This window comes from Cannabis sativa, chromosome X (genome assembly GCF_029168945.1).
Source record: "Cannabis sativa cultivar Pink pepper isolate KNU-18-1 chromosome X, ASM2916894v1, whole genome shotgun sequence".
Classification (NCBI taxonomy): Eukaryota; Viridiplantae; Streptophyta; class Magnoliopsida; order Rosales; family Cannabaceae; genus Cannabis; species Cannabis sativa.
In genome coordinates this window covers 40,422,051-40,444,894 of record NC_083610.1, presented here as the reverse complement: position 1 = coordinate 40,444,894, position 22,844 = coordinate 40,422,051, and the positions used below count along the sequence as shown (strand labels likewise).

The 22,844-nt window shown below is 32.4% G+C and overlaps 1 protein-coding gene across 1 annotated transcript; it reads left to right on the top strand.

Annotated features, from left to right (window-relative positions):
- The first annotated feature begins 11,865 nt into the window (after nt 1-11,865).
- On the top strand, nt 11,866-22,527 carry LOC115702415 (glycolipid transfer protein 3). The gene is made up of 6 exons (XM_030629880.2): nt 11,866-14,291; nt 14,389-14,444; nt 14,545-14,675; nt 21,257-21,392; nt 21,483-21,626; nt 21,723-22,527. The coding sequence occupies exons 1-6, from the start codon at nt 14,012-14,014 to the stop codon at nt 21,756-21,758; spliced, it is 783 nt and encodes a 260-aa protein (XP_030485740.1). The 5' UTR covers nt 11,866-14,011; the 3' UTR covers nt 21,759-22,527.
- The last annotated feature ends 317 nt before the right edge of the window (nt 22,528-22,844 follow it).

Below are 22,844 nucleotides of genomic sequence, written 5' to 3'. Positions count from 1 at the left end.
AGCCAGGGTGGCATGGTTGAGGCCGGAGGCGGCCGCAGGAATCCTCAAAAATCCTCGTGGTCGCGCCGTGGCCGTGGCAGCTCGGTGGTGGTCGCCCCGTAAATCCACCTCAAGCTCCTCCCGATTGGGAGCAAAGGTTTGCGAGATGCAAGATAGAATCCGCCGGCAAGATGAAGAGATCCGAAGGTTGAGGCAAAGCAGGTCCTCCGCCGTGCCTCCTCAAGAAGTTCAGTCGCTATGTGCGGTTCGGCGGTGCCGCAGAACAACCCGCCGTTGGCAACCGTATGGAACCGTTGTACGAAAGATTTCGAAAACAGCACCTCCAAAGGTTTCCGGGAGGCCCCGATGTGATGAAGGCCGAGCAAAGGGCTTTCGGTAATAGAACGCATCCTCAATTTTATGGGAGTGGTTGGAAATGACCGGTAACTCGTCACTTTCCAAGGTTTCCAGGAAGACGCTCTCGTGTGGTGGGAGTTAATAACCCTCACTCGAGACGTCACGCGATGACCCGGGGAAGAATTCAAGGAGTTGTTTAACTCCAAGTATTACAATGAAGCACGATCCGCAAAGGCAAAGCGAAAGAGTTCACCGATCCGGTTCAAACTCGAGGGAATGTCGGTTGCGAGTATACGACGAAGTTTGACCGGCTGGCCAAGTTGGTACGGGAATTGTGCCAACCGACTTCGCAAAAAGGAAAAATACTTGGCGGGTTTGAGTGCAAAAATTAGACATGATCTCGGTTATTACTACTACCGAGGCAACCACTTATGCGAGATGGTTGAAAAGGCTTTAAGAGGCGAGGGTGCGGTAAAATTCCTACAGGAGGCCCGGGTGACTCCAAGTGTTGGTGGAACCCCCACTATTCCTACTCCTGTTTATGGTAGGGATGGTGGTGACTCCACCACCGAGCAGAAAAGAAAAGTTGTTCCAAATTTCCCAAGGGTTCTGGCAAAGCAAGCTGCCCGTGGGAACCAAGGCAGAGGGGGACGCCAGGTTACTCTTATCCCGAGTGTCCAAGATGCAAGAAACATCATCCGGGAGAGTGTAACCGAAGACATGCTTCCCGTGTGGCATGGTGGGGCATTTCAAGAAAGATTGCCCCCTGTGCAAAGAAAGAGGAGCCGAAAACCGAGGTGAAACCGGTTCGCTGCTCGTGTGTTTGCCATTACCCAAGCCGACGCTCGCACCGGCCCCCTTCGTAGACAGTCGCCTTCCCATCAACAACTTGTTATTTACGGTATTATTTGACTCTGGGAGCTACACGTTCATATGTGGCTACAAGAGTGATTGATCTTTTGGGTAGGCCTTGTGAAATTTTAGAAAGAGGGTTCGAACCCTAATGCCTACGGAATTGGTTATCTCTAATAGGCGCATTAGGGTCTATGCCGATTAGGATCGAAGATAGGAATTGAGTATTGATCTCATAGAATTGAAACTAACTAAGTTTGATATTATATCGGGAATGGATTTCTTATCCAAGTATTCACAAGATAGATTGTAGGCGTAAAATGGTGACTTTTCAAATTCGAAGGTGAAGATCCATTTGTTTATGTTGGACGGCTCAGGGGTCTCGATCCCGTGCTATTTCGTGTTGAGAGCTAGGGATTTATCGTGCAATGGTTGTGTAGGATTTCTAGCGGTAGTATTTGACTCCAGCAGACTTCGAAACATTTGGGCCCGAGGTAGTTCGGGTAGTGAAAGATTTTCTTGATGTGTTTCCGAGGAGTTGGATTGCCGCCACAACGAGAGATTGATTTTGTTATTGATTTGGCACCCGGAGTCGAACCCGTTTCTAAAGCTCCATATAGGATGGCTCCAGCAGAACTCAAGGAGCTTAAGTTGCAACTTCAGGGGATGTTGGACATTGGGTTTATTCGACCCAGTGTATCGCCCTGGGGAGCTCCGGTTCTCTTTGTGAAAAAGAAAGATGGTTCCCTCAGAATGTGTATTGATTATCGGGAACTTAACAAGCTGACGATTAAGAATAAGTACCCGTTGCCCAGAATTGACGATTTGTTCGATCAGCTTCGTGGAAAGACTCGTGTTTTCAAAGATTGATTTACGGTCGAGTTATCACCAACTCAATTCGGGAGGAGGACATACCGAAGATCGCTTTTAGAACCGGATATGGGCACTATGAGTTTCGGTAATGTCATTCGGATTGACTAATGCTCCTGCGGCCTTTATGGATCTTATGAATAGAGTATTCAAGGATTTCCTCGATAACTGCGTTATAGTGTTTATCGATGACATTCTTGTATACTCTCGGTCAGATGAGGAGCACGAGCATCATCTTCGAATGGTGTTACAGCGACTTAGGGATCACAAGCTGTATGCCAAGTTCAAAAAATGTGAATTCTGGTTGTCCGAGGTATCCTTTCTGGGTCATATTGTGGGAAAGAATGGAATTATGGTCGATCCAAACAAGGTGGAATCAGTGAAGAATTGGCCGAGGCCTAAGTCTGTGACAGAAATTTGAAGTTTTCTCGGGTTAGCAGGGTATTATCGACGTTTCGTCGAAGGATTTTCTAAACTTTCTATGCCCCTAACCGAATTGACTAAGAAAAATCAGAGATTTGTGTGGTCAGATAAGTGTGAATCAAGCTTTCGGGAGTTGAAGCGCGTTTGATAACGTGTGTTAGCTTTGCCATCGCATCAAGAGAAATTTGTCGTGTATCGTGATGCATCCGGACGTGTCCGGGATGTGTTCGATGCAAGCCGATTGCGAGTCATAGCCTATGCCTCTCGTCAACTGAAGGATTATGAACAGCGTTATCCAACTCATGATTTAGAGCTCGCTGCTGTGGTTTTTGCTTTAAAGATATGGCGACATTATCTTTACGGTGAAAAGTGTGAAATTTATACTGATCATAAAAGTCTTAAATACTTTTTCACCCAAAAAGATCTGAATATGAGGCAGAGAAGGTGGTTGGAGTTAGTTAAGGACTACGATTGTGAAATACTGTATCACCCCGGGAAAGCCAATGTTGTGGCCGATGCTCTAAGCAGAAAAGGTCCCGGTCAAGTGTGTACAACGGTTATGATAGCTCCTCAACTAGCCTCGGAAATGGTTAGTGCAGGAATTGAGTTCGTGGTCGGGAAATTACATAATTTAACACTCCAATCTGATCTGTTGGAGAGAATCAGAAAGGCAATAACCGGGAAGATCCCGAGCTAGTTAAAGTTTGAGATGAAGTGGTAGCTGGTCGGCCTAAAGGTTTTACAGTCTCGAGCAGTGGAATGTTGCTATATAAAGCTCGAGTTTGTGTTCCTAGTGTGGATGAGCTTAAAAAAGAAATATTGGATGAAGCTCACACCACGCCTTATTCGTTGCATCCGGGAACCACCAAGATGTATCAGGATTTGAAACCCTACTTCTGGTGGTATGGGATGAAAAGAGATGTGGTGGACTACGTGTCCAAGTGTTTAACACCGCCGCGAAATTTCCGAACATCGCAGGTGGCAGGTTATTACAGCCTTTAGTCCTTCCAGAATGGAAGTGGGAGGACATCGCAATGGACTTCGTAATCGGTTTGCCTAGAACTACGGGAATGTATGATTCGTTTGGGTTATCGTGAGCGTATTCACAAAGCCGCCCTCACTTCTTACTGCTGAAAGTTACATATTCAAGTGGATCAATATGCCGAACTCGTATGTGAAGGAGATAGTTCGTCTCCATGGAGCCCCTAAATCTATTGTATCAGACAGGATCCAAAGTTCACATCGGCTTTGGGTGAGTCTCCCGTAAGGCTATGGGTACCAAGTTAAAGTTTAGTACAAACCTTTCACCCTCGATCGATGGTCACGTAAAGAACTATCCTGATTTTAGAAGACCTATTGCGAGCCTGTGTCATGGACTTTGAGGGTTCATGGAGTAAGTACTTGCCTTTAATTGAATTCTCCTACAACAACAGCTACCAAAGTACAATAGGGATGGCTCCCTATGAGATGTTATATGGTAGAAAATGTCGTTCTCCTATTCATTGGGACGAGACAGGAGAAAGGAAGTACCTGGGTCCTGAGTTAGTGCAGAGGACCAGTGAAGCTATTGATAAGATCAAGGCTCGAATGCTTGCTTCTCAAAGCAGGCAGAAAAGTTATGCTGATCCGAAGCGTAGAGATGTTACATTTCAGGCAGGAGAACATGTTTTCCTGCGGGTTTCACCAATGAAGGGTATTAGACGCTTCGGGAAGAAGGGTAAGTTAAGCCCTAGGTTCATTGGGCCATTTCAGATACTTCGAGAAGTCCGTGTGTAGCGTGACGGCTAGGCCTTACCACCCGCATTATCGATCGTTCATGACGTGTTTCACATTTCTATGTTAAGGAAATACGTGTCATACCCGACTCATGTCTTGAGTTATGAAGCCCTTGAACTTCAACCACTTATCCTATGAAGAGTAACTCGTTCGTATTTTAGATAGAAAAGAAAAAGTTCTTCGGAACAAGACTATTGCACTGGTTAAGGTGCTCTGGAGGAACAGTAAGGTGGAAGAAGCCACCTGGGAATTGGAGTCAGATATGAGGACTCGCATCCGTATTATCTGTGTTAGATTTCGGGGACGAAATCCTATTAACGGGGGGATAATTGTAATGACCGCTCTAGTAATATGAATTAGAAAAGGCAATTAGCACTAATTTTTATTATTTTATTATTATTTGTGAATTAAATTTAAATATGGACCCCAATATTTAGAAATAAATATTAGAGTTATAATTTCTCAATTTCGGAGATTTTATTAAACTCTAGGGGTATTATCTAGCTTATATGTGTAATATGTTATTTTTGTAATTTTTATTCGGCGACAACGGAAAATGCGATGGATGGCTAGATTGATCACATGGGTAAGTTTAGAACCTTATTTCATAGTGGGAAATATTTTTGAGAAAATAAATTATCGGGATTGAGCGGGGTTATGGAATTTGACCATTTTACCCCTAGTTTCAAAGCTACCCTAGTTTTAAGTCTAAAGGGCATTTTAGTCTTTTGCTATTAAGGGGAATGGGTGGCTGTCCCTTTAGTTGACACCTAGCATTCTTTTTCAGCCAAGTGAGTTAAGTTAATCATTTATTCAATTTTAAAAAAAAAAAAAGAAAAGAAAGAAAACCAAAATTTGAGAATTCCTTCTCTTTCTCTCTTTCCCTTCGAGCTGCACCAAACCAAGGAGAACCAGGGGAGTTCTTTGCTTCTTTTGCTGGGAATTCAGTAGTGATTCAAGGGTATTGAAGCTAAGGTAAGCCCTAGTTTTATTCCTCTCTTGTTCTTGAAGTTTATGGTTGGTTGAATGTGAAATTTCTAGGTTTAGTAGCTGTTAGGTTTTCTTATATTTAGAATTCGAATTTTAGGGTTTAGTTGAGTTGATTCTAAGTCCTAGCTGCTGGTTTTAGTGGGTGTTGTTGGTTTTATGCAATTTTAGGTTTAAAGTTCAAAGCTTTAAGCTTTAATGGCAAGTTATTATTTATTGTGTTTTTCTGTGAAATACTGGCTGGGATTTATTGTGTATGCATTGTTTAGGAGCTCTGGAAAGTTTGGTATCATTTGGTGGAAAATTGAGCAAAGAAGGAAGTGTTTTGGGATTACTGGTGCAAACCGGCAAACCGGTTTGCCATGCCCCAAAAACCGGTTTGCCGGTTTTGGCAGGATTCCCGAACACTTCGTTTTCTCAATTTTTGTCCATTTCGGTACCTCGGTTGGGTGTTTTCCCATTTCCAGAGTTAGAATAACCCCTGTAGAGTATAGCAGAACCTAGGGTTTTGGTTTTGGGATTCCCGGGATTAGGGTTTTAATCTTGTGACTTACCCGGTTTCAAATGTGATTAGGGCATCCATCTAGCACAGAAATTCCGTTCAGGTCGGCTAGCACACTTGAATTCGGAAAACAGGTAAGAACTGTGTATAATGTATGATGTGATTATCTGAATGTATGTATGTGTTAATATGTATACATGCTTATTTATTGTGATTCATACACTACCAACACTCGTACGGTTGTGGTACGGAGTGCATTGGTAAGGTGTGTGATGTTTGAAAGTACATCATAGTGTTACCAGCACTTGTACGGGAAGGTACAAGGTGTCTGTGGTACAACACTAGGTAGTACTCAGGGTGCGGTCATACCTTACCTACACTAATACGAAGGTATTATGAGTGTATGTGGTACATGGTACATGGTCGTGTCCCAGTTAGAACGTTCATACTCATCTGTTAAGCTCTGTAAATAGGTGTATGGGCGCCTATTTACAGATCGGAAATTATATGATATGTTATATGCATTTCTTACTGAGTCTGTTGACTCACAGTTTCTGCTTCCATGTGTAGGTAAAGGAAAGGCGAAAGCTGAACAGGAGTGAACCTGAGCTCGGGTGAGATTGTACATGTCAAGCAGCGCGACCTGGAGTGTTCGGTCTCGGGACATCTGGGAGTTGTATTTTGAAAGTCGCTGTGCGACCTGTAAATCTGTATATTTTGGAATGTATGCTTAATAAGTAAAGTTTGTAAAGTTTTAAAAATCGGGATCCCGGCACTTGTAAATATTTCATTAAATTACAAAGTTTAATGTTTAATGCAAAAGTTTTAATTTGACACGTTTTTCGAGAAATTTCTTTGATTAGCAAAGATTGCACAATTATTGAAAAAGCACTGTAGCGTGCCTTAGCATTAGGGCGTTACAAATTTTGTATTGTTTATGTTAATTTGCTTGTTCTGTATTGTTTATCTGTTTTGTTTGTTATTTTAGGCACTTGTAAAATTTTTAGGAACGTCCAATTACAACCGTTATGCTGCCGAAATTTCGGTAGAATTAGGATAAATCTTACTAAAACAATATTAATGACTACATAACACAAATAACTAGTTAATTATAACATAGTGATAAGAAGTTAGGTCGCATAAAAAATAATTATATACACATTTATGTAAACTTTTCAATTTTACCAATATTCTAATCAACAAAACAACCTAATAACATGAACTAAACTAAAACGAGAATTTGAGTAATTTATAAATTAATATGAATAAATTGTGAGAAACTTAGTTGGTTACATTGTGTAATTAGTAACTAGCTATAATTAGTTACTAAATACTGAATTTTTTTGGATAGGATTTTTGTTATGGATAAATCATGGATGCGTGAGGAGAGAGACACACTGCGATTTCAAGTAGGGTTCGATGCCTTTTAAGAGTTTTCCTTACAGAATTCTAAAAATCACGATCGTATTCATTGTCCGTGTGTAGATTGTTGTAATGTATCTAAAGGGAATATTACAATGATTAAGGACCATGTGTATTTACGAGGTTTCAATAGAAGTTATACTAATTGGTATTACCATGGCGAACATTTACCTAATGATACATATCCATTAGGAAAGCGGGGGGTAGATGATATCGAGGGTAATGATTTCGAAATTATCCATTGGACTTGCTTAACGAAGCACAGGAGGAATTTCTTAATGATCCTGAGAAATTCGATAATTTTCTTAGTGATGTTGATAAACCCTTGTTCGATGGTTGTAAAAAACTAAGATTACCAACAATGGTAAAGTTTTACAACATAAAAGCAGAAAATGGAGTGAGTGATAAATGTTTTACTCAATTTTTAGCTGCTTTTAAAGATATCTTACCATTTGCCAACTGCTTCCCGGAATCTACTTATGAAGTGAAAAAAACGTTAAATTCTATAGGATTGAAGTATGAAAAAATTCATGCATGTCCAAACGATTGCATTTTATATTGTAAGGAATATGCAGACATGAATTATTGCCCGACTTGCGGTTTATCCCGCAATAAAGTAAACAAGAGTAAGGAGAATAGGAAACTTATCCCCAAAAAAGTGATGTGGTACATGCCTTTGATTTCGCGACTGAAACGATTATATCGTAGTGCAGAACATTCTGAAAATTTGATTTGGCATAAGACCAAGAGAGTGAAAGATGGAAAACTCAGACATACTGCAGATTCCCAAGCTTGGAAAAAAGTAAACTACATAAATCCTGAATTCAAATCTGAACCAAGACACATTCGTCTCGGTCTGTCTGCAGATGGAGTAAATCCACATAGATCTCTAAGTAGTCGTCATAGTTCATGGCCTGTCTTCCTAGTTATGTACAATCTTCCTCCCTGGTTAGTGATGAAGAGGAAATTTAACATGCTTTCTTTAATGATATCAGGCCCGCAACAACCTGGACATAATATCGATGTATATTTGGAACCATTGATTGACGATTTAATAGAAATGTATGAGAACGGTGTTCAGGTCTATGATGGTTTTAAAAAAGAATTCTTTAATCTGAAAGCTGTGTTGTTGTGGACTGTCAGTGATTTCCCTGCTTATAGTAATTTATCAGGCTTAAGCACAAAAGGTTACGAAGGTTGTCCGATTTGTTGCACTAACACATCGGCTCGTCGCTTGGCAAATGGACACAAGATGTGTTATATGGGTCACAGACGGTACTTGCCTGCAAATCATCCTGATAGACGGAAGAAGAAAGCATTCGATGGTACTGAAGAGGGTGATATGGCTCCTTTGCCACTGTCTGGGGAACAAAATCTCCAACAAGTTCAACTTGTAGATTTTAAGTATGGAAAGACACAGAAAAATAAAAAAACTAATGGTTGTTTTTAAAGAAAGTCAATCTTCTTTCGTCTTCCATATTGGAAAAGTCTACTAGTTCGACATTGATTTACCTTACTTGTTTTACAGTGACCATATGGAGCTGTTACAATCAATGGTTCCAAGAAATCAAAAAAATAAACAAAAATGGGTTGCAGACCAACATCGTCAAACTTTCATTGGGTGGTTAAGGAATACCATTATATCAAAGTTGAACGAACCGAATCATGGAGTATCTGATGTGTTGAGTCGTATTGCCCTTGGACCAACTTTTGCGGTTGCAAAGCATGAAGCGTACATTGTAAGGGGTAAATGTTTTCATACAAAGTCAAGAGATGATGCTCGAGAGGTTCAAAATAGTGGCATACGTATCGTCGCAGAAACTATGCACTTTGCAAGTGCAAAAGATAGAAACCCTGTTTTAGGTACTATGACGTATTACGGGGTCATTGAAGAAATATGGGAGCTCAATTATTTTGCGTTCCGAATTCCACTTTTTAAATGTTCTTGGGTTGACAACAACGCTGGAGTAAAAACTGACGAGCTTGGTTTTACTTTGGTTGATTTAAGTAAGAGAGGAAGCAAGAATGATCCATTCATCATGGCTAGCCAAGCAGCTCAAGTTTTTTACATTTCTGATCCAACTAATAATAAATGGTCTATTGTTTTATCGACACCAGAGAGGAGGTTCTTAGAGACTGAAGAGGATGAGGAGAATGCTGACTTACGTTACGATGACTTCATTGCTAGACAACCAATTCATGAGCAACTTATGGGAATTGATCGTAACCTTGAGGAAGACGACACTGAATACATTAGAAACGATATCAATGAGGGAATATGGGTCAATTGTGATTCAGGCAAACATAAACAAAAAAAGAAAAGAAAACGTGTCTAATTGATAACTTGATTTATAGCTTACTTTATATTGTGGTTGTGAATGCTCAATACTTAACAATTTGTTTATGCTTTTAATATTTCATATACACTACTTGTTATATATATAGCTAACTCTAAAGTTTGTTTGTTAATGGTGTAGACATGGCCAACTCGGAATCAGGATCTGATTCAGGCGCAGAAAATGAGTGTCCAACCGTAATACCTACACGAGGGCCGACGCAGATGAATGAAATATCCAAACTAATGGATCAGGGCAAAAGAGTGGCCCTCGAGGTTAATGACAAAGGACAATACTGCGGGAAAAGCTATGCGAAGCTCGTATCCACTCTAGGAGTCAGATGCCGGCAGACGATAGGGTTGTCCTATAAAAACTGGAAAGAAGTCAACCCGACTCTGAAAAATAAAGTTTGGAAAGACATACAGGTAAGCTGTTATTTGTTAGAATTTTAATTTGTTTTTCTATTACTTCAAATGTTCACTCTAACCGTGTTTGTTTTCCTTCAAAATAGACGGGGTTCATTGTGCCGGACTCCTTCAAACATGATTGTCTCATCCTAGCTGGGAAGTTAATGAAAGACTTCAAGAATAGGATGACAAAAGACATCATAATGCCCGCTTTGAAAGAGAAGCATCTGGGACAACTGGCACAAGTCCCTCAAAAGCACCCCGAGATCGACACTGCTGATTGGTGCACTTTTGTTGAAAGTCGACTAACTCCTGAATTTCTGGTATGCTAATTATATTAACACTAAGATAAACTCTTAAATAAAAGTACATGTATCTAATGTATTTTTTTGGCATTGTAGGAATTGAGTAAGGTGCAACGTGAACGTTCCTCGAAAATTCAATCCAAACATCGAGGTGGTCGGAGTGGAATGGTGATCGTCGGGAAGCTGTGGTAAGTAATGCTTAAAATTTAATGTGCTATAATGTGCTATAAAATTTAATTGGTACTCATTTAATTGTTATAACGTGATGTAGAAAAAGGATCTCGAAGTTGCAGATCCCCCCCGCCACCGTGTTTGGATTAAATCTCGCACCAAGAGTCGAAAACTTGTCACTGATTACGACAAGGAAATTGCAGAGAAGATAGTAAGTATATATTAATCCTTAATTGAGTTCTACTCATGAGTTAGTGTATATAATTCATATACTAATTGCTTGAATATATGTGTGCATTAGGCTCAATTAGAGGAGAAGCTTAGTCAGGGACAAATTCAGGTCTAGGGCCAGAACGATATCCCGACGCAGGCGCTCGGGACACCAGAGCATCCTGGACGTGTCAGGGCTGCTGGGTATGTTATTACTTGAAATGTTATTTATTTAGTTACACAAATAAAATCGTAGCTAATTTGCATTTTATGATTTGTAGGTTCCTGACCAGGGCATCTCAACTGTTCGGCAGGAAGAAAAGGGAAGTGTCTGATGTTGTGGCTCGGCAAGCGAAGGAGATTGAAAAATTAAAAGCGGAAGTCCAATCCCTTAAGCAGCAGAGAAATGCTGCCGAACAAGAGGAAGAAGGAGAGGTGGCTGGTGAGGCGTATGTTCCAACTATTATGCTGCCGAAATTTCGGTAGAATTTGGATAAAATTTGATATATTATGTTCCGTTTTGTTTAGGGTCCACTCGCTCAACCACCCTCAAGACGTGATGCGTCGACGGGGAAAGCTCCAAGGCTTTCTCCACAAGGCGGTGGTGTATGGGAATATGACTTGTTCACGGAAGAGAAGATGGAGTTGATCCCTAATTCGCTAAAATGGATGATTCGTGAATTCCTGAGGCTCAAAGATAAATGTGATATAATCACAATTCATGTCCCTCGAGGATTCATTGCACCGCGTACCCAGATCACGTTATCTGGAGAGGATTTGCAGCAGGTTGCTACGTGTGACTACATCGGCAACCAGGGAATGCTGTTTGGAATGATGTATACTCTTTTTTAATCTAATTAACCTTATATATCAAATTATAGTCAAATTATTATAAGACACTAACACTTTTTTTGGCAGGCACATATGGGAGAGCATCAACGGTCTGAAGAAATTTTTTAAGTTTTACGACCCAGAGCTTCTCGTAGTGCATGGGAACACCAATGAAGAAAAGAGTCAGTCTTTTGACGATGCGGCAAGACGATTGGCTAATTGGTTATCATTAATGAATAACAACCACCAAATGTTCTTTATTCCTTGAAATATCGAGTAAACTTTATTAAATTCTTTAGTGCTAATTGTTCATTTCTATGTTATGACTTCAAATTATTTTATACTATCTTACTTATATTCCAATATAATTTTCTAGGATGCATTGGACGCTAGTGGTGGTTACGCCAAGGAAAATTATCCATTTAAACCCTGTAAGTGGCCGCCAAATTCCCGAAGAAATAGAACAAATGATCAGAAGGTAATAATTTAATGACTTCTTATGTAAAAAATTTAAATTAACTAACGAACTGAAATGCTAATACAATTTTCCAAAACAGGGCATTCATGTATATAGGGAACGCACATGAGTATCTTGGCCCGTGGCTAGGAATTAACCAAGCAAACTGTCCAAGACAACCTAAAAGCCAAGAATGTGGTTTTTATGTTTTGAAATATATCACTGACATCGTCGCACGTGCAAACCACAGCCGTTACATACAAGATCAAAATGCTGTAAGTTTTAATTATTGATTACAGTATATATTTATTATAATAACAAATATATAATATACATATATATAAACTAATATAAATTTTTAATTTTTTTAACAGTTTGAGGGTAAGAAGCAATACGATCCAAAAACGGAATTATTACCTCTACAGCGAAAGTGGATAGAACAATTGATGGCGCTGATTCACGTTGACGATTGAGGTTGAAAGGCCCAAGAATTTTCCTTCATTATGTAATTTTTATAGATTAACTTGTAGTTAGATTTATTAACTTATTAATAGTTTTGACTAATTTTACATTAGTGTTTGTATAATATTTAATTACTTTTATGAAATGAAATTATGTATTTTACCCAAATTTAAATAATATTTAACTTACATTTTAAAAAATAAATTTGTAATTTAAATTAAATAAAATAATATATAAATTAATAAATATATAATTAAAATTATATAATTAAATTAAAAAAAATTGAAAAAACTGAAATTCGCGACCTTTTGGCGTCAGTTGCTACGCCACCTATGGCGTCGGTTATTTGCTAGGCGTCGGTTCATATAAACCCTTTAATGTCGCCCTGATCAGCGTCGGTGGCAAATTTTGCGAAAACCGACGCTGAAAGGGCTTAAAAATCGCCTCTAAAGGGGGTTTTTGTAGTAGTGTATGGTTTTATGTAATAAATTTTCAAAATGTATAAGTTTTTCAAATAATTTTTTTTTGCACATTTTTTGTAATTATTTTATTTTTGTTGTACATTTATGAAAAAAGCCCATATTTATATCTTTTGTGGACTTTTAATTACCAAAATACCACTTGCACTATCACTTACACAGTTTGACGATGGTTGCTGGGTAGTTGATCGAAAGTTGCATCAGACGAAGGTTGCTAGGTAGTTGGTCGAAGGTTGCATCAGCCGAAGGTTTCGATCAGACGAAGGTTGCTGGGGGATTTCTAGGTGGTTGACCGCAGATTGCATCAGATGAAGGTAGCTGGGTGGTTGACCGAAGGTTGCATCAGACGAATGTTTCAATCTTAGGAAGCATGGATCATGTGTTGCTGTTGAAATTGTAATACAACAATTATATCTGTTGCGAGAGCCAACTAATGTGCAACTTAATTGCAACTAAAAAATGTAAAAATGTGTGTACATGTAAGAAACCATTTGTCAGTATTTTTTTGTCACTGATCGATAATTACTTGTACCTTAATAGTAATATGTGGAGAAATAACTGTTAGCAAAATATTTATGCAACTGTTATGAAACATTAAAATTGTGGTTCTGATCGTCTTTTCAGGTAAAGTTGCCAAAATTAATTGCGGTTCTCTTATCTGGTTAAATTTTCGTTTCGGTTGCGTTGGGTTGATGCATGGTGGCCCAAGAAGCATGAATCCTGAGTTGAAAGTGTGTGTAAGTATAGTATTTGTGTAAATTTTTTTATTTAAGCTGTATATTTATTTATTTGGCCAATTAAAAATATTTTTATAATATTATTAAAACTCAAAAAATCCCTAAAAGAGGAAATTAATTTAAGCTCCCAAACTCAAAGTAACCATTTCCTTTGTTGTGATTAAGTCAAAGTTAATGTCATTGTCAATTCTCATTACCAAGAAAAATTACAAAAACAAATATTATATATTATGGGGGCCACACAGTACATATGGATCATCCAGAGCCAATATAAATAAAGGCAAAATTAGCTATCTATCTCTATGAATTACTCATTCTAAATTACTTAGAAATTAAATACACAAACTCGATCAAGCTAATTAGCTAAGCTCTCTTCTATCTATCTATACATATTTAGATATAATTAATCATCAAGAAGTGGTTTATATATATACATGATCATCTGAAAATGGAGAATAATAATAATAAGGAAATTATTATTACAAAGTCATCATGTGGATGTGGTGATGATGATGAAGAAAAGGGGTACTGTTGTTCATCAGAGATTAGATCTGCCATTGAAAGAGTGTCCATGATGGTCAAAGCAGTTAATAGTAAACCAGGTCATGATGATGATACTGATGAATTAGCAGTACCTCTTCCTCCTAATTCTCCTGTACATCATCATCATTATATACCCACCAAGCCTTTTCTTTCACTATGCAATATTTTGGTTCTTCAAGTACTTGGTAATAATAACTACATATTTATTTATTATTGTTAATTATTACTTATTATTATTTTCTAAATCTAATTATATATCTATGATCTCCTTTTAATTTGCAGATAAGATTGGACCAACTATGGCAGTTCTAAGACAAGATGTCCACCAAAATATTCAGGTAATAACAAAAATATATATAACTAATTCTATTATTTATAATCTATACATATATATTAATTAATTGATTATATATATAATTATGTTGTTAATTATTGTAGAGACTTGAAAAAGTTCATGAATGTGATCCAACATTGTATGCAAATGTGGTTGAGATGGTCAAAAAAGAGGTCACCCAAGGACTTGCAAGAAAAGGGCCTAGCTCCACTAAGGCCTTTCTTTGGCTAACCAGGTATATCTATACACTAATAAATAAATTAAATTTGATTATTTAAATGCATATATATTCAAATTTTTATAATAATCTTCTAACATCACTACTATAAATCACTATATAATATATATAATCAAATAATTTTGGACTGAATGAAGACAAAATACGAGTTCATTAATTAATTATTATGGATATACATATGTTACATAGGGAGATCAGGACATTGAGATTTGCTTTGGCTATATGCATCTTTAATTATGATATTTATTGGTAAAATTAATTAGTTATAGAAATATATAATGTTTATTTAAGTCACAATAAAGGGTTTTAAAGTATACATGATTCTCCAATTATTGATAGTAATGTCAAATATTGTGTCATCTCTCTAGAAATTAATTAATAAAATAAAGTCCTCGTTTACTTTAATTAATTAAAAGTCTTGTTTTCATGTTAAGTTATTATTACTGAACTATTATGTTTTTTTTTATGTATTTATGTAAAGGGTATAGAACGATGGTGGAACTCCTGTGTCGACACGTTTAACAGATTCTTAATAAACAAATTAACTGATTACGATATAAACTATAGAGTTTTTCTTAAGTATATAGATTTTTATATGATCCATTGGGAATGGAGCATTAATGTTGAGATTATTTATTCCCAAATCTCAAAGAGTCAACAATATCAATAATGGAAAACCACACACATATATATACTAGCAAAAAGCTACGTGTGAGGCACGTATACTAAATTTTATGTTTGTTCTTTTCTATGTTATTTGAAAGTGATACAATTAAAAATTAAAAAAAATATATTATTAGTTATTAGGTGAGATTATTATTATGTGTATCTAAATATTATAGTTTATAATGTTGTCAATTAAAAGTGAATACTGAATGTAATATATTAGCATTTAAGAAAGTTTGATGATTTAAATATGTTCTTAAGTTAATCTAAAAATAAATTAAAAATTGATGTTCCAATACTTAAAGAAACATTACTTAAACGGGTGTAAGATACAAAGAAAATTAAAAATCAATCTCTAAATTGTTGATAATTGAAGATAGCATTTGTCTAAAAATTGGAGATAAGAAAACTAATGATAGTCATTGGTGGATTTTAATCTTCATTTGCTTCGATAGAGACAATAGTGTAACTTTTGTATTTTACATTTTTCATTCTAGTCGGGTCCGCATATATCTAGATTGTCTATTTTTTCGTTGATAAATTGAATATGGTAGTGTCGACAAAAAAGTGAAAACCATGTTTAACAAAAAGTGATAGTATTTTATAACAAATACTATTAAATTATTTGAATTTAAATTATTTTAAAATACTATATTTTATTAAAATAAAACTCTATACGATTAAAATTTCATATTTATCTTTATTCAAAAAGAAAAAAAAAATGATAAAAAAAAAAGAAAAAAAATGAAAAGTTTCTATTATTATCTCTACTACCTTTCTAGATGTGAATAATTGTCTCTTCTTTCTTCCATATTTTTCTTTATTTTTTTTTATATTGTGTTTGCAGCATATATGTAAATTATTACGTAACTTTAAAAAACTTTGTTCCTGGAAACTAATGCATATGTCGAGCATTTGTTAGCTGTAAACTTTGTTGGGTTTTTTTCGCCATTGATGCTTGGTTTTGTGAACGTTGGTTTTGTGAACTTTGATAAAAGTCACACTTCATTTTTATTATTATTATTACTTATATATTTTGTTATTAAGTTGTGAAGAAGAAAGAAGAGAAGTGCGGATTGGAATATTATGTGTGATCCCAAGGGAATGTCAAAATTGTAATAGGAAAAGGAATACAATAAATAATTAAGAAAATACTATCGTAGATGTACAACAGCAAAAACTCAATCGTATTTTTTTTAGATTTAATGAGATTTATTTTATTATATATAAATAAAAAGTGATCCATGAATTTCTCATAAACCATTTAAGAATATCAATAATGGAAAACCACACACACACATATATATATATATATACAGTAGAACCTCTATTTAAGAATACTCTATTCAAGAATAACCTCTAATTTGTTATAAAAAAATCAAGTCCCGATTTAGGCCAGTTATAAATAAGAATAACCTCTAAATTGTAATTAGTTATACATTTTTTAAGTCCTTTATTAACAAAGTATACCTCTATATAAGAATAATTACATCTTAATAAAATATATACATGTATTTTGTAAATTTATTTATGTAAAATTAATAATTTTATTTGAAATTATATAATACATGTGTGAAACTATATTTACTCTAAAATATTTCTATTACGATATAGTATTAATGATTATTTATTGTTATTATTGTTACATTGATATTTTTTGGTTTTTTAATTTTTTTTTCTAGTGTAACTCTATTTAGTTATAACCTCCCAATTAGAATATAATTTACTTGATCCCAAGTGTATTCTTGAATAGAGGTTCTACTGTATATATATATAAGCTAGATATATATCACACATAAAAAAATTTATCCAATAACGTCTCTTAAATGCATGTTTTATTTCGTTAAATTAATTAGCCCTAGCTAGCTACATCCATATCAAAAAATTGAACCCTACTTAATCACTCCACCTACATAACATATACTTAATCACTACACCTTCATAACATATACATTAGATATTATAAGTAGCAATGCATGTTTGCTTGTATTAGAGTTATAATTATTTAATTATTAATTTAAATAATAATAATAAAATTAAATCTAATACAATTTAATTATATTTTTAAATATATAAAATTTAATTTAATTTTAAATTTATTAATAAAAAATATATCTAACCAATTTTATCAAACAATAAAATAAGAATATAAATTTAAATATTTTAAATAATATAAATGATAAATTTATAATAAAATATAATTAAATAAAATATTTTATTTTATTTTATTTTATTTAAATGTTCTTTTTAATGTAGTTGGAATGAACAAATTATAAAAGAAATTTTGCAATTAATAGTTTAGTTTTTAAGTAGATATTTTTATCATAATAAAACATTATTGTACTTGGTTTAATAATTTTAGTTACAAAATTTAAACAAAAAATTAACCAAGTAAAGTAGTATTAATTTTATTCTATTCTCTGTATGTAGAATAAAAATAAAAATATGATAAATATCATTCAGATTTTTTTTAATAGAGAATTCGTTCATTCAACCACCGCATTAGATTTTAAATATGTAATATATTTTCTCAAAAGAAAAAATGTAATAACGAAGTTACTAAATTTTAATTAATTCTAAACATTTAAATAAAGTAATATATTTTCTGAAAAGAAAAAAAAAAGAGTAATATACATATTAATTTAATTTATTATTATAGTGTTTGGTAACACTTTTATTTTTTAATTTTAAAAATAAAAAATAAAAGTATGTTCTATAAATTTTACTTTTATTTTTATTTATTGATTTTATATAATTAAGTCAGGTCTAGGGTCGGGGCCAGGGCGGGATTTGGGTCTGAGTTAGGGTCCGGGTCCAGGTTCCAAGGTCTAGGTTGGGTGGGAGTCCAAAATATTGATAAAAAAGTGTTTAAAAAATTTTGAAAATGATTTTTTTTTTATTTTTAAAATTTTAATTCTCAATTAAAAATTAAAAAGTAAAAACAGTTTTATAAAACAAAATTTTAAAAAATATTTTTATTTTTCTAATTTTAAAAACAAAAAATTAATTAAGAAAATATTACTAAATACACCCTTTATATATTTGTCATGAATAATTGGTGTAAAAAACAAAGTTTAACTTAACTAATTGACAAAAAAAAAAAAAAAAAAGCAAAAAGGAAAAGCACTAATGTAAATTTTATTTAAAGTTGGACAAAAGAAATATTTCCAAAAATATATTTGTAAAAAGTCTATATTATACATAGCTACCAAAAATATAGTATAATATTGAGGTTTTTTTTTTTTAATATTATACTTAAAATTAATTTTATTTATAAAAATATTTTTAAGAAAATATTTTATTTATAATTATCGAAAATGAAAAAAACTGAAAAAAAAAAAAATCTCACTTCAAGAAATTTCAGTATTTTACAAGTTTTTTTTTTAAAAAAAGTAACATTTGGGTTATTTTTGATGTAAAGTAATATATAAATTAGTTACTTTTTATTAAAAAAAAAAATCAATTTAAGATAATTTTTTTCTTATACACATTTGGTTATTTATTTTGATCACTCAACTTTAAATTAATATATATATATATATAATAATTTTTAAATATAACTAATTCTATTATGTTTAAAATATTATTTGGTAAATTTGTAAGTTTTCATATTAACATATCAAAATTTCTTTATTAAATAAATGTGTTATTGCTATACTATATCGTAAGTTTCAAATGCAACATAACAGAAGGCTTTAGAGTAATATATGATGTTATTTGATATGTTTATTAACTTTAAGATTTTATATGTTTATTAACTTTAAGATTTTATTACTTTTTGTTATAAAATAAAAATAAATAAAAAAATTAATTTTAATACTGATCGTTCTTTTTGGAAAAAATTAAGAGATATCTAAATGTTAGACGAAAAGTCAAAAAAAAAAAGACTAAGACAAATAATTAATTAAGAGAAAAAGAAAAAAAATAATAATAAATAAAGAAGATAATTAATCAAGTTGATGTTAGAAAAAAAAAAGATAAACAGTTTAAAAAAAATATGAGGAAAAGAAAAATAGTTGTCCATACGTTAAATAATGTTGTCAGAGAGAAATTCGTGAATGTTTACTTTACATATTTAACTGATTATTTTATTTTACAAAATAAAAAATAAAGCAAAAAAAAAAAAACTGACTGTTAAAAAAAATTAACTGAAATTAATTACTATTTACAAGCCTGCAAAGGTCTCAATTGAATTGATTATCGTTCATCAAAATAATTTAACAAACCATGGGTAGTTAGAATAATAAAACACTTGAACATATTCCAAAGAGAAAACAATTCACTAAACACAACGTTCAAGTTTCTACATATAAGGTAATTAATTATACACTTCTTCAAACAGAAAAATAAATTACACTACTTCACAATCTTATTCAATTAAGATTATTAATTGTTGTGGGACACAAATATATCTAGCACCACTATAAGGTGGTGTTCTATAATTTATTAGCGGTTAATAATAATTTTTATTAAAATAAAATAAATAAAACCCGATATTAAATTACATCAATCATTTCTCATTATTCACAATAGCTTTTCACCAATCATTTGTGGCTTGGTAGGCCAATAATCTCTCAAAAAACAATAATTGCATCTCTAAACGAGAATTGCTAAAAGACATTTTTAGAACATGTTTGACTATGTTTTCAGTTTTTAATTTTTAAAATTGTATTTTTAAAAGTAAGAATAAAAAATTGTTTTTTTGTTATTTTAAAAATTTAATGATGTTTGGCACAAATTTTTTAGAACTATTTTTAAAGTTTTTTCTTGAAAAAAAAAACTAATATTTTAACACCATACTATAACATGAACCCATCCGAATCCCAGTTCGGGTTTGGTTTCGGGTTTAGGATCCGAGTATGTGAGCAAAAATGTAAAGTATAATATGTTAGACAAAAAAATTATTTTTGAAAATTAAAAACAACATTTTAATGTTTTCTGTTTTTTAATTTTTTAAAAAAGTTTTGTCAAACGATTCCTATAATTAATTTTTAAAAACTGTTTTCAGTTTTTTTAAAAAAAAAAAAGAACAAAAAACATTTTTTAAGATATGAAGCTAAATAGGCTCTCCTTTATTAGTGGTAATTAAGTATTAAGTCTTATATAATTTAAAAAAAAAATAACTTTTAGAGAATATCGTTAACCAATCATAGAGTGTTACCTATAAAAGGTGTTGAACACCACGGATGCTTGATAGCAATACTCTTTATAAATATATAAACTCCATCTCTGTTGGTGCTGGTGTGGTAGTGTTTTTCTGTAATGGTGCCTTTTTCAAACTCTTAATAACATACAAATTAACAGTCAACAGATTCTAGGAGTGTTGTTGTATTTTAACTGTTGAAATATGAGTTATGTTGATTTAAATTTCATATTATTAATATATTTTTGTGCTATAATTGTCAATAATTATTGTGTAATGTACCATATTACCAATATATTATTGTGTGCCAAAAACAAAGAAATAGAAAAAAGAAGAACAAAAAATTATGTCTAAAAGCATCAAAACTTAACTCAAAAAACTCCTTAAAACAACGAATTATATATAACTAAATTACATGACTAATCCTTACAAATAATAATAATAAATAACATGACTAATAAACACGTTTGAATATATTTCCATTATTAATATATATATAGTGATATGCATTCATTTTTTCACGGTTTAAAAAAATTGTTTTAGTATATTTATATTTTTGTGTACATATATATTTATTTAATTATTTTGATACGTAACATGTAATTTTGTCAACATATATACAAAGCCTATATTATGTGTATAAGGTAAAATGTGAGATTGTAATTATAATTTGAGCATACCAAACTTTAATTTGAAGTAATTAGATAAATACTATATTTAGTGTGATTTTATTAAAAAATAATTTGAAAGTACATATATACATTATTAGGTCGTTAGATTTCACAGTGACACTATTGGAAAAATTATCAAGTGATGAGATGATGAGCATGGAGCAAGCTGTGGAAGAGGCTTATAATATTACCTTAAAACCATGGCATAGATGGATATCTTCAGCTGCCTTTAAGGTATATATTATCTTTTTAATTTTGTTTAATTTGATACATAGTAGCTAATAAAATATATAATATAATATTATATTACAATTATATTTACAGGTAGCTCTGAAATTAGTACCAGATCGTGAATACTTCATTAGTCTTATTTTGGCCAAAGATGAAAATTATGCTACTCTTAAGGAGGAGATGCACACTTTGATTCTATTACTTACTCCATTACTCGCTCACATTCATTCTATTCTGGTAATTAACCAAATAATTAATTAATTATATGTATAGAACATGTTGTTTATAAGCATCTAATAAGATAAGTTTTTTTTTTTTTTTGGTTTGTTGCAGAGATTTTACGGCTTGGACCGGCTAAGGGCCACATGAAACAACATTAATTATATCTATACAAATGACACATTTGTATATTGATCTAGCTATATATAATAAAAAATGTTACAATTGGGAAATTAAGTAGGTATAGCTAGGCATGAGCTGAATGCAAATTAGTTAATATAAATAGTATATCATTTAATTTGCATGGGAGGGATATGATCTCCCTCATGATCATGAATGTATCTGACCATATATAGTGTGTATGGACACTGGACAGTATTAGTGCTGCTGTTATATATTACTATATATGATTCCACTCTGATGTTATAACTATTAATTAATGCTTTCATAAAATTATATTAATTAAGCTTTTAATTACTGCTAATTACCATTTATATGTTTTGTTTTGCAAAATAATCTATAACCTATATAATTAGCTTTTTGGCCTTTCACTAATTGAATTACATAATTAGCCTTTATTATATATTCAATTATAAAAATTTTAACTAAGTAATTGAAACATGTACACTATTTACTTTTTTTTTTTTTCTAAACTAAGCTTCTCCCTAATTAATATTTTATCTTTTGTGAATATTTGTGAAAATGAGTATTTTGTCTTATGTTTTTTTTTTTTTTTGCTATCAATAAGTATATTTTCAAATAAATAATGCCTCTTTATTTTTTAAGCTAATTTTATTAATAATTATTATTTATATAACCATGCTTTTATATATATATATATATATTTTTTTTAATGAAACCATGCCTATATATTAATAAGCATATAATATAATAAAAGAGAATTATATATGTGTATATATAATTAAATTGATAACACACATATATTTTGTGATTTATGAATATTTTTTTTAAAAGCCTATATTCCCTTTTAGTATTAGAAATTATATAAGATTTTAAAAATAATACTATTATATCTAATAAGTATTATTTTAAAAAGTAATATTAAATATTTAAAATTTTTTCTTTCAAAAATTAAGTTCACTTAAACAAATCAAATTTAATTTTTTTCATATTTACCAATCATATTCATATTCTTTACATACTTCTATAACCTATATAAAAGTAAGAATAACTTTTTGGGCTTTCACTAATTGAATTACATAATTTGCCTTTATT